The sequence below is a fragment of the Lepidochelys kempii genome, chromosome 1 (assembly GCF_965140265.1).
Source record: "Lepidochelys kempii isolate rLepKem1 chromosome 1, rLepKem1.hap2, whole genome shotgun sequence".
Taxonomy (NCBI): domain Eukaryota; kingdom Metazoa; phylum Chordata; order Testudines; family Cheloniidae; genus Lepidochelys; species Lepidochelys kempii.
Genome location: NC_133256.1, coordinates 26,000,757 through 26,013,931, shown reverse-complemented (window position 1 = coordinate 26,013,931; position 13,175 = coordinate 26,000,757). Strand labels below are relative to the sequence as shown.

At 44.9% G+C, this 13,175-nt stretch overlaps 1 protein-coding gene across 4 annotated transcripts in view; it reads left to right on the top strand.

Moving 5' to 3' along the window:
* Positions 1 to 13,175, top strand: part of SLC36A4 (solute carrier family 36 member 4) — a 271,797-nt gene that overhangs the window by 119,607 nt on the left and 139,015 nt on the right. Inside the window, exon 11 of one of the 4 annotated variants that reach the window (XM_073336977.1) lies at positions 4,226 to 4,608. The exons of the other annotated variants lie outside the window; for them this stretch is intronic. Coding sequence (XP_073193078.1) covers positions 4,226 to 4,326 — 101 coding nt within the window. The 3' untranslated portion in view covers positions 4,327 to 4,608. Of the gene's footprint in view, positions 1 to 4,225; positions 4,609 to 13,175 lie in introns of those variants that run through there. 4 annotated transcript variants of the gene reach the window in all.

The following is a 13,175-nucleotide window of genomic DNA, read 5'->3' as shown; positions in this document are numbered from 1 at the left end:
GTACTGGAACACTTGAAAATATAAAAGTGAGATTGGTAGCAATGTCCTTGATTAAATGTAATGTACTTGATGGCTTATTCTCTTGGCTGTTGTGATATATATTGGCCTATCATATGGGCAGTACCACCACTCACTACTGAGTCACTTGGGATTGCAGCATTTTCCACACAGCTTGCCAGAAAGAGCACATGTCACCATCTTTTTTGGCAAATATTTATGGAAAGGGACATGGGACACACTCATAATTTGATTAGGTTCAGAATTCTTCTTCAGCAAAAGATAGTTTTGGAGAAAAGGAAAGATGAAGGAATTGGGACACATTTGCCCACTTTTTTGTCTTGAACTCCATTTCTCATCTTCCTGTTTTTCTCTCCTTAGCCTACCATTTCTTGTCTTGTTACCTCGTCTCTTCAATAAATTTCCCCTCCTTTCTTTCTTTAGTCATTGAGCAGCCCATGTTCTCCCTACACAAAAGCTTTAAATTATGGCCCTGTCACTCCTCCAGCGCTCTCTCATTACTGCTACCTTCATCAGTTCCTCCCACTCTTTGCTTTGCACATTTTGCTGTGCTGCCTGCTATGTATGGAACAGTATCCCAATTCCTCCTCACCAGCTGTCCACTCAGTTCTGTTTAAAATCCTCTAATAAAATGTGCTTCTCAGAATTTTTGCTTTGTTGCTTTCCTTACTTTTGATCTTGCCATACCTTCCTCTTCTGAATTGTTTGTCCAAATTTGTTTTCCTTGTGGTTTATTAGGTTGAAAGCTCTCTGGGGAAGGGAACCTGTCTTTTGGACTATATCTACTCTACAGAGCTGTCTCTTAGACTGTATCTACTCTACAGAGTTTATGCTGTACCAACATAGCCCCCTAGTGCAGACACAGCATACACTGGTAGAAGGAGGAGTTCTGCTGTTAGAATACCATCTCCCTGAATGATATTTGCTTTGCTGAAAGAAGCCTTCTTCTGTCGGCATACCTGTGTCTGCATTTTTTTTTTTGTTGGCGTAGCTATGTCACTAATGGATATGGTTTTTTACACCCCTGATTGATGTATTGTGCTGCTATAAGTTTTATGTGTAGATCAGGCCTTAGTGTAGCTCCTGTATATGTACTTAAACTGCTGTTCCAATTTTAACACCACCTTATAACTAGCTACCATAGTTATCACTGCTTCTGTGTTTATACCCTCCTTCTAGTTTTGTCCTTCTGCGAGGCACTAGTTATAATCAGGACTTGATTTCAACATTTCAACATTGCTTTGCTCTCACCAATCTTTCTGAAACCAGGTTTTAAAAGTAAAAATGTGCTTTGATCCCTCGTGCAGGATAACAGTGACAGAATATGCAGAAATGTCCAGGTTATTCAGAAATTGTATACTGATTAAAGGGGCTCTGCTAACTTAAGAATCATATGCTAAAAACGACAATTGTTTGTTACTAATAACATATTAGGATATTAAGAGAGAGGACTTGACAAATTCATCTAACTTTTCATTATGTTGTTGGTTTACTTTTTGGATTTCCCAAATCAAAACCAATTAAGCTGTTGTTGTATTATTCCACAAGGGTACTAATGCCTTGCAGAAAAAACACATGTTCTGAGGTCTATGCCCAAAGAAGTTTACATTCTGAGTGAAGGACTTGACTGACAGACAAGTGTGGATATAAAATATCAAAGAGAAGGGGACGTGTATTATAGATGTATGATTATGTGGTTAGACGAAAAGCTGGATATGAGTCAATAGAGTGCCCTTGTTGCCAAGAAGGCTAATGGCATATTGGGCTGCATTAATAGGAGCATTGCCAGCAGATCGAGGGACATGATTATTCCCCTCTATTTGGAATTGGTGAGGCCACATCTGGAGTATTACGTCCAGTTTTATGCACCCCACTACAGAAAGAATGGGGACAAATTGGAGAGAGTGGAGGACAACGAAAATGATTAGGGGGCTGGGGCATATGACTTACAAGGAAAGGCTGAGGGAACTGGGCTTATTTAGTCTTCAGAAGAGAAGAGTGAGGGGGAATTTGATAGCAGCCTTCAACTACCTGAAGCGGGGTTCGAAAGGGAGTGGAGCTAGGCTGTTCTCAGTGGTGGCAGATAACAGAACAAGGAGCAGTGGTCTCAAGTTGCAGTGGGGGAAGTCTAGGTTGGATATTAGGAAAAACTATTTCACTAGGAGGGTGGTGAAGCACTGGAATGGGTTACTTAGGGACGTGGTGTAATCTCCATCCTTAAAGGTTTTTAAGGCCCGGCTTGACAAAGCCCTGGCTGGGATGATTTAGTTGGTGTTGGTCCTGCTTAGAGCAAGGGGTTGGACTAGATGACCTCCTGAGGTCTCTTCCGATCCTAATCTTCTATGATTCTATGATTTGATACATACATACTTCTAGGTAATACAGATGTGTTTTAAATTAAAGTTTTCACTTTTTCTTTCAGATATTTAGTGTTGCAGTGTTTGTATTTCAAATACAACAGTGGATTTTTTATTTGTTCTAAAATATTTCTTTGGGTGGAATTTTTTAATTATGGAAATATTTCCATTGGTTTTAGGTCTTAAAAAGGTATGCCTTAAAAATTACTGGGCTCCACATTTAAGTTGACAACACCTCTTTAATTGTCTTGTAAGGTTTTATTGGATTCTCATAAACTAATTAACATAGGATGATGCAGAACATATGTTTTATTGCAATAGATCCCCCATTGATAATTTATGATAGGTGAGTGTGTATATAGCTTTTCATGCAAAGATCCCAAGTAGCTTGGCAATTTTTACAAATTGTTCTTCTGTATGATTAACCAGTGTGACAGGGTCAGGCCAGATTGCTACAGGAGAGTGATAGAAGGCAGATATATTAGCCCCAGGTTAAGTAGGTCCCTTTTCCCTGAGTAAGGTAATAGGGAAGGTTCCAGAACAATCAGGAATTTTCTGGAAACAAGGCAGACAAGCTGATTAGAACACCTGCAGCCAATCAAGAAGCTGCTAGAATCAATTAAGACAGGCAGGCTAATCAGGGCACCTGGGTTTAAAAAGGAGCTCACTTCAGGTTGTGGTGTGCATGCGAGGAGCTGGGAGTAAGAGGCGCAAGAAGCTGAGAGTGAGAAGGCATACTACTGGAAGACTGAGAAGTACAAGCATTATCAGACATCAGGAGGAAGGTCCTGTGGTCAGAATAAAGAAGGTGTTGGGAGGAGGCCATGGGGAAGTAGCCCAGGGAGTTGTAGCTGTCACGTAGCTGTTACAGGAGCCACTGTAGGCAGCTGCAATCCACAGGGCCCTGGACTGGAACCTGGAGTAGAGGGCAGGCCCGGGTTCCCTCCATCCTCCCTACTTGATACCGGAGGAGTTGACCTGGACTGTGGGTTCCACCAGAGGGGAAGGTCTCTGGCCTGTTCCCCGATCCACTAGGTGGATCAGCAGAGATTGTGGGGATTGTTCTTTTTCCTTTTCCCCATACTGGCCAGTGATGAGGCTAACTGGGTGAATGGCAGATTTGAGCCACGAAAGTGGCCAAACTGAGGGCTGCTGTGAACCTCTGAGGCAAGCAAATCCGCCAATGCGCAGGACCCACCAGAGGAGGAACTTTGTCACACCAGTTACATGGTGAACATCACCTAGGTTGTGAACATTTTATTCTTTCAGGACCTCTGCTCTCCACTGTTCCAGCTGAGATTTACTTTCTCTTCTGTCAGACTGACTTCTGCCTGCCTGGGAGAGCAGGATGTACAGCCTCTACCAAAGTCATTTCAGATTGGTTAGTACAAGCTGCCATAGTATCACGGGGTGGTTCACTTACTGCTTCTTTATTCACCAAGCACAAAGACTGTGGTATTCATGGACTGGACACTGGAGTATTTCTCTGAACCTCAACCTTTTTGGTAATGCTGTTCTTGTGCCACTGACTTTCAGAAGCATTATTACATTGAAACCAACAGGAACTGTCGGAGCTCAGCACTTTTGACAATCAGGCCACTAGTCAATACTGGCACATGAAAGGTTGTTGTCTTCTATTCTGATTCCCATATGTCAGCTCAACAGTGATGATAGGGCCAAATGAAGTCTTTCTACCTCTTTCTTGTATCAGGTTCATGGCTTCTTTCATCTTTAAACCTTTTTTGTTCTATATCATTCTTCACCATGTTTATCCAACACATCCTTGGTCTCCCTCTATTTCTAGTTCCTTGCACTCTGGTATGTATTGCCATGTATGGTATCTTTTCCAGGTCCGCGCTGGTCGCCCTTCCTGCAGCCCCCATTGGCCTGGAGCAGCGAACCGTGGCCAGTGGGAGCCGCGATCGGCCGAACCTGCGGACACGGCAGGTAAACAAACCGGCCCAGCCTGCCAGGGGCTTTCCCTGAACAAGCGGCAGCCCTAGTTTGAGAACCACTGCTTTAGAGGACTTGATGCATGTGTTTAGCATTAAGTGATGCAGTCATTTTCTTAGATGTGGCAGATGCACTAATCACAGATGGTATTTTTGAGTAACAATTTGTCGTACTTAAAGAAGAGTATTATGTGAGAAATAAATTGAAAAGTCACCTTAGAGGTAAAAAACTAAGTAATTAATTCGACTTTTAGGTGGGCTTTGAAATTTGTGCGTGAAGTGTAATGGGAAATTTAAACAAGGTGACTTATAACCACAAGAAATGTTTATAAATTGCCAATCAATAAAATAAACAAAATGCGTGATTTAACTGGAATATAATTTGGTGGTATCCATAATAATTGATTTTTCATTGTAGATTTGTGTGTTTTTCATGTTAGATATTAGTGACTCAGACTTGACTCAGACATGAATACTTCTAATTCTCCGTAAGAAAGTTCAGAATTCAAATTTAATCTAAGAAACAGGGATGTGTTCTCAATGTGACATAGGTATTTATCGAGCTCCCAGAGATGGCAAATATAATGTTGAATTAAGGTTGCTTGTATCCTTCTTCTGGATTTTGGGCCATACACCAAATATGATCAGTTTTGTCTGGATAAGAGAGGGCATCCAGTTATTTATGGGAAAGGAAGATAAGATCTGGAATGGAAAAAGTAGCAGGTTGGCCTCTCTAATTTGTATAGTTATTTAGTTATTGGGGCAATGGGAATTGCTTTACCTTTGTAACTTCACAGATACTCAGTGCTAGTCAGTTCCCTGTAATATTTTGAATAGTTCAAAATGTCTGTTTCATTATTACTAATTAATCTGACTTGCCTTGATGCTGTTGGTAGTTGCCCTTGGGAGCTGTAGTGCTGTAATATATGTGTACTTTGGATAAGTAAAACTAAAACGAAAAGGAGTACTTGTGGCACCTTAGAGACTAACCAATTTATTTGAGCATGAGCTTTCGTGAGCTACAGCTCACTTCATTGGATGCATGCCGTGGAAACTGTAGCAGACTTTATATATACACAGAGAATATGAAAAAATACCTCCTCCCACCCCACTGTCCAGCTGGTAATAGTTTATCTAAAGTGATCATCAGGTGGGCCATTTCCAGCACAAATCCAGGTTTTCTCACCCTCCACCCCCCCCCCACAAATTCACTCTCCTGCTGGTGATAGCCCATCCAAAGTGACAACTCTTTACACAATGTGCATGATAATAAAGTTGGGCCATTTCCTGCACAAATCCAGGTTATCTCACCCCCCTCCCAAGAACCACACACACAAACTCACTATCCTGCTGGTAATAGCTCATCCAAAGTGACCATTCTCCCTACAATGTGCATAATTAAGGTGGGCCATTTCCAGCACAAATCCAGGTTTTCTCACATCCCCCCCACCCCCATACACACACAAACTCACTCTCCTGCTGGTAAAACCCCTTCAAAACTGACCACTCTCCAAGTTTGATAGTGAGTTTGTGTGTGTGGTTCTTGGGAGGGGGGTGAGGGGGTGAGATAACCTGGATTTGTGCAGGAAATGGCCCAACTTTATTATCATGCACATTGTGTAAAGAGTTGTCACTTTGGATGGGCTATCACCAGCAGGAGAGTGAATTTGTGTGGGGGGGTGGAGGGTGAGAAAACCTGGATTTGTGCTGGAAATGGCCCACCTGATGATCACTTTAGATAAGCTATTACCAGCTGGACAGTGGGGTGGGAGGAGGTATTTTCTCATATTCTCTGTGTATATATAAAGTCTGCTACAGTTTCCACGGCATGCATCCGATGAAGTGAGCTGTAGCTCACGAAAGCTCATGCTCAAATAAATTGGTTAGTCTCTAAGGTGCCACAAGTACTCCTTTTCTTTTTGCGAATACAGACTAACACGGCTGTTACTCTGAAACCTAAAACTAAAACTAAATTTCAGAGTCACTCCATAGTTATAACATACAGTATTAGAGACAAATCAGAAAGTGAGCAGGACTATTGACAGTACATTTAGACTTTTTTGAATAACAAGCCAAAAGTACCAAGAGAGAGAAACATACAAAATTTCTACTTTAAACAGTGTTGTCAATCCTTAAATAACAAATGCTTTTTACAGTATAAGTAGGGCCCTTCCAAAGTCACGGCCATGAAAAATGCATCATGGACCATGAAGTCTGGTCTCCCCCATGAAATCTGGTCTTTTGTGTGCTTGTACCCTATACTATACAGGTTTTGAGGGTCCTGACCCAAGAAAGAGTTGCAGGGGCGGGGTCGCAAGGTTATTGTAGGGGAGTCGCAGTATTGCCACCCTTGCTTCTGCGCTGCCTTCAGATCTGGGTGGCCGGAGAACAGCTGCTGTTGGCCAGGTGCCCAGCTCTGAAGGCAGCGACCCGCCAGCAGCAGCGCAGACATAAGGGTGGCAATACCATACCAGGCCATCCTTACTTCTGTGCTGCTGGTGGTGGCTCTGCCTTCAGAGCTGGGTTCCCGGCCAGCAGCCGCCACTCTCCAGCTGCCCAGCTCTGAAGGCAGCGCTGCAGCCAACAGCATTGCAGAAGTTAGGGTAGCAGCACCACAACACCCCCTCCAATAACCTTGTGGCCACCTCACAATTCCTTTTTGGGTTAAGATCCCTACAATTACAACACTGTGAAATTTCAGATTTAAATAACTGAAATAATTAAATTTATTATTTTTAAAATCCTATGACCATGAAATTGACCAAAATGGACCGTGAATTTGGTAGGGCCCTAAGTATAAGTTTAGCAGGTATGCTCGTTAGTTTGTGAAATGTATAACATTCATTGCAGGTTGAAAGATAAGATTCTTCTTCAAGTGCTTGCTCATGTCCATTCCATATTAGGCGTGTGGGCTCGCCATATGCATAAGTGCCGGCAGTTTTTCCCTCAGCAGTATCCGTAGGGGACAGGCTCTGGCACCCTCTGGAGTGGCACCCGTATGGCATGGTATAAAGGGCGCCGCCGGCTCCCCCCAACCTCAGTTCCTTCTTGCTGCCAGTGATGGTGCTGGAACATCTGCTGCTTTGGCTAGCGTTGTTTTGTTTTCTGTTCTTGTGAACTTTGAAAACCTGTAATATAGTTGTATATAGTTAGTAGTTTCTTAGTTACCCTTAGTAGCAGTTCTCAACTTTTAGCTAGTCCCAAATGGGACTCAGCCGGGGGACGGGGCATGCTTTAAGCCCTGCGATTGCTGCAAATGGCCTATGCCCGTCAGTGATCCACATACCAGCTGCCTAAGGTGCTTAGGTGAAGGGCACATAAGTGACAAGTGTCATATCTGCAAATCCTTTAAACCTAGGATGAAGAAGGAGTACGATATCCATCTGAAAGCGCTTCTAAAGGAGTTGGCACTCACTCTGGCACCAGAGCAGCAGTCCGACTCTGCACCGAGCATCGCGGCCTCCGTGCGCAGTGCTCTTCTGGCACGGTCCACGAGCCGGCACCAGTCCCCCTCCCCGGCTCCGGGAAAGAAGCTGAAAAAGACTGGGAGGGGAAGATCCCCTACCTCCTGTAAGGGAGAGGAGAGGGCTGGGAGTGAGCTACGACCTGTGCCGGGCAGCTCAACATCCCCTTCGGGAAGTCGGGCTCCAGCTCAAGTTGAGCAGTGTAGCCCATCCCATGGTTCGCCTGCGACCCCAGATAGTGGTGCAGGCCCTAGCCAGCTTCAGGTGCTGTCGATGGCCAAAGCTCTTTGAACAGCTCAAGAGATCAGGATGCTCCTGGTGCTGCCCACACTGGTTCCCACAGTACCCCGGTCTCAGGGAAAACCTGTGTTGGGACCTATGCGTGTGTCCCCGCCTCAGCGGTACCGATCCCCATCGAGAGGGACGTCCCTCCATCACTCGCCTGCTTGAAGCAGTCACGCCTCAGGACTAGAGAGGCAGGCTCAGCAGAGCCCTCTTCAGTCCCCGCACCAGGGGCACCGATCGAGGGACTCGAGGCGTATCTTGCTGGTACATTGGCACAGACCCTCTGAGGCATCCGCCACCTGACAAGAACTCCGGGACTGGCCGCAACCACTCCAAGGGCCTGGTACTGATTCCAGAACCAATTGGACACCAGAGACCGCCGATTGACGGGCTGTCATCACCTGTCTCCAAGAAGGAGGTCACCCTACTCAGGATGATCCTCTCAGCAACTGGCCCATAGTAGGTCCTGGTCCCGTTTGATGTCCCGGTACCGGTCAAGTAGCATGAGGCATGGATCACTGGGTATCCGACACAGATCCGCCAAACGCCGTCGGTCCCTAAGAGCCAGACCAAGACAGTCTTGCTCAGATAGGTCAGCTTTGGAATGCAGCGGTCGGCACCAGTTGGATAAGAGCCACTGCTCAGCCTGATCCTGGTTGCCCGGCACCAATCACTCTGCTGGTAGCTCCAGCTCGGAGCAAAGTTCCCTAACTGCAGGACAAGCCCCGGTACTAGTGGTGCCGACTCCATTATTAGCACTGAAACCTGTCCCATGGCCCCAAGCGCAGTGGCCTGTGCCATGGTATCCATGGAATCCTTGTGGGTTCACCCAACCTTCCCAGGCTGCCCGATCGGTGTCGGGAGCCTCAGAGAGGCCAGCGGTCTCAGTATCCCGTCCCCCTTCGGTGCTCAAGGCTTCGGGGGGTAAGATCCCACAGGTCCAGGAAGACCCAGGGGAGCAAGCTGCTGGACCACCAATGGACGTGGAGGTTCCCGCAGCACCGGCATCGTCCTCGTCATTGCTGGATGAGGCTATCACAGGGCCCCCTCACCCAGTTCCTAAGGGTGACCCCAAAGCGCACCAGGAACTTTGAAAGAGGGTTACTTCTAACCTGGGGCTTCAAGCAGAGGAACTGGAAGAGCCCTCGGACTCTCTCTTTTATGTCTTCTGCTGCTACCAGGGTGGCTCTACCCCTTCATGAAGGGGTTTCCAAAATCACTAATGCCCTGTGGTAGGCCCCCTTTTCCCTGACCCCTATCTCTAAAAGGGCCGAACACAAGTACTTCATGCCAACCAAAGGGCATGAGTACTTATACTCCAACCCAGCCCCTAATTCCCTTGTGGTTGAGGCGATTAACCACAAGGAGAGGCAAGGACAACCTAGGGCCACCCCGAAAAATAAAGATTCGTGGATGCTGGATCTCTTTGGACATAAGGTTTATTCATCTTCCAGCCTTCAGCAAGCCCTTCTTGGCTGAAATGATTTTAATATGTGGCAAGCCATGGCCAAGTTGGAAGGGTCTCTCCCCAAGGCTTCCAAGAAGGAGTTCTGAGCGATCCTAGATGAGGGCATGACGGTGGCCAGGGCAGCCCTCCAGGCGGCGTTGGATGCTGCTGCCCGCACCATGGCTTCTGCTATCTCCATGTGACGAGTCTCTTGGCTGCTCTTTTGGGTTGTCCACGGAGGCCCAGCAGTCATTGCAGGACTTGCCCTTAGACGGCCAAGACCTACTTGCAGAGCAAACAGACAGCAAGTTGCATGGCCTCAAGGACTCCCATACCACCCTGAAAACCCTAAGTCTCTATGTCCCAGCCCCGGCATGGTTCAAATCACAGCAGCCGCAGGGTCAGGGGAGTCAGCCTCTGCAGGACCAGCCCCATACATGAGCCAAGGGTTACAAGCGCTGCCTGAGCCACCCACCTCCACCCTCTGCCCAGTTGGGCTCGAGCTGTAATAAGCAGGGGGCCAAACAGTCATTCCCAAGGTCACATTGCAAGTCTGTGGCAAGTCTGGGAATTAGAACACCCATCTCCTGATTGCCAATCCAGTGTTTTAACCGTAACACCATCCTTCTGGAGTGCAACTAGATTCCATGCAGATAAATCAGTGTTTTTGAGCTGTCATGCCAGATTGTTCACTCTGTTACGCATCTGAAAATCCAGAGTAATGGCAACAAAGTCAGTTACTCCTGTGACTTTGATGGAATAATTCAGATTAACACAAATCTCAGAGGGCAGGGTTTGTCCTCCAACATATATTCTTCCTTTAAACATGTTTTATATATTGGTTCCAACAAATGATGGAGAATCATAGCTTCTATTCTGCTTGCAGGAATTATTCATGAATCAAATAAATTTTGTGATAGCAAGATATGAACTTCTTGTCGTTTTTCTCAAAGTTAGTGCTTTTTAACGTCCTGGGGTTTTTCCAACCAAATTACCTAGATTATCTTTTCTACTTCAGTAAAATTTTATTTGGAATCACAATACTGTGCTGTGAACTGGTTATTTATTAAAGGGTACTTTTCTGGTAAAGTGGAAGCTAAAGGGCTAATCCTCTCTCAATTCTAAGCAGTCCATTTTTTTAATTATAAAACTTGCTGTTTACAACAGATGCTTCTAAAGTTCTACATGTGCTACAGAGTTTTCTCTTAGCATATCAGCTGAATGTGCTGCCTTCTGATATACCATATCCCGGTACACCAATTTTGATAAAATGATTGAGCGCAGACCGCCTGCAGTTCACATGAATAAAACACTAGCAGGTGCCAAAAGGTGTTTTTCTATATCTAAGCTTCTGACTATACCCATTGATTAGTGCTAATACAGTCTGTCTTGTCGAGCCTTTGTGTCATGTGGTACATATTTATACTGGATGCAGCTCAGCATGCTTTGATTCTGTATTTAGAGCCTGGAGCTTTTATTTGTAGAGCATTTTGGCTGACGTTTGAGGCAATGTTTCAGAGATATCTTATCCAAAGAGCTTAAATGAAGTGGTAACCTGTCACCAACTTGGTCGAAGGGGAATTATTTCATTACTAAGGCTCTAATTGTGATATTGTGGAAATTGCAGATTCTGCAATATTAGGCTTCCACCTCATAGTTTTGACAGCGGGAACCCTAATCTGTGCGGGACTGACATCGGGAGCCCTGGCTACCCAGGGACTGAGAGCAGAAGCCCACAGTGGGACCCTGGCTGCCCCGGAGCTGAGCGTGGGAGACCTCACTGTCAGCCCCATGTGGCTGCTCTCAGCCCTGGGCCCTCGCTCTCAGTCCCAGGTGGCCGAGTGAGGCCCCTCTCTCAGCGGAAAACCATGGAAAAGTAATAATGGAATTTATTTCCACAAATAATAGGGTCCATTATGACTTTTCTGCAATTTTCCATAACTTGTCTGCCACTCAGCTGCAATTTTTTGACAATCATCCCTCAATTCAAGTAGGGCCTTATTCATGCCATTTTCCCTGGGTTTTATCCTGGTGGTGCCAATCTCCTCTTGGGGCCCCCTTTGATATAAGGAAGCATTATGATGCCTGTTTTAAAGATGGGGCACTAACAGGCAAAGCAACTTGCCCAAGGTCCCACAGGAAGTCTCTGGCAGAGCAGGAACTGAACCTGGATCTCCTATGAACACAGCTAATGCCCCAACCACTGTGTCATCCTTCCTTCTTAAATGAAAAGAACATTTTAAAATTCTGAGTACAGTGCCTGAAAGCTAATATTTCATAGAAAAGATTTAGAGGGATTTTCATAGTACAGAACCTTTCACCTATGTTCATGTTCTATTTAGCATGCTGATAACTGCTCTAGAAAAGCCAGAGACCAATTTACTGTTTGTACTTTTTTTCATAATTGTTCTTACCACGATTGCTCACTAACATAATTATTTGTGTTGCTGTAGGGTTTATTCCCTCACAGCCTAACTTTTCCCATTTAATCTCATGGGTGTAGTTGTAATGTTGAATGGGGTATATCACAAGTATTACTGTGATGTTTTAAACAAACCTATTGAGTTCACTGCTGTATCAAGCAGAAGTGAAGTGAGGGATGGAGGAAGGTGGTGTATGAGAATAGAGAAAGGTACATTTTGCTTCATTTCATGTAAATGTTCGTTTGGCACAAATTAGTGATGTACACAAATTTATTATACATTTATGAAATGGCTTGTAATTTAGGATTTGTGCAGAAATATGTCTTATCTCTTATAAGCAAAGCAGGCTCTGGCCTGGTAACTAATTGGAAACCTAGGGTTAATTAGGAAGTAGAATTTGAGCAGCTTCTGTAGCACTGTCTCCTCTGAAGTCAGTACTGACACAATGGCTTTAAGGAACATTAATTTTCTATACCTTCAGTTCTAAATAAGTAAATAAATTATAAGTAATAAATAAGTAAATAAATTATAGGGTAATTAAGGATCTCATGGCATTTATCACAAAAGCAGGGGAATGACTCCGGTATTTTGCTCAAGTGTTATGGTTTAAAGTTATATTCCACCTACTTAAATTTCCCCTGTAATTTCAATTGGCTATGGCATTCTTCACTGCCTGCCCTAATCTGTTTCGTGTTGTTTCTGTGTACTGTTGTAACAGCTGCAGCAGTCCACTTCACAGGTGGCTGCATTTCAGTGGTGGGTAGAGTGATTCATTTGTAAAAACATTATGCTTCTGAATGAGAGGAGTGATGGAAATGTTAAGACTTCTGCTAGTAAGAGTTCATTTGATAATTATCAGGACCACATAATATATGTGGTTCAAACAGCCTTACTTGTTTGAAATAAAAACCAGTTTATTTTTAAAACTGGCTTGGGACATTAATTATTTTTGACTTTTGATTTTGAGATGGGGAGGCCGTCTCCTATACTCATTCCCATCCATCCCTCTCGTTCACAAGGTGCTTCTCAAGATTCGGAGGGACCGAGCTTTGATGATATTGGTAGCTCCAGCCTGGCCATTCCAGCACTGGTACACATCACTCCTGGAAATGTCTGTGGAAGCTCCAGTCACCTTGCCACTTTTCCCAGATTTAATAACTCGGGATTATGGCCATCTCCAGCACCCGAACCTCAAATTGCTCCACTTCATGGCGTGGAAGCTCCATGGC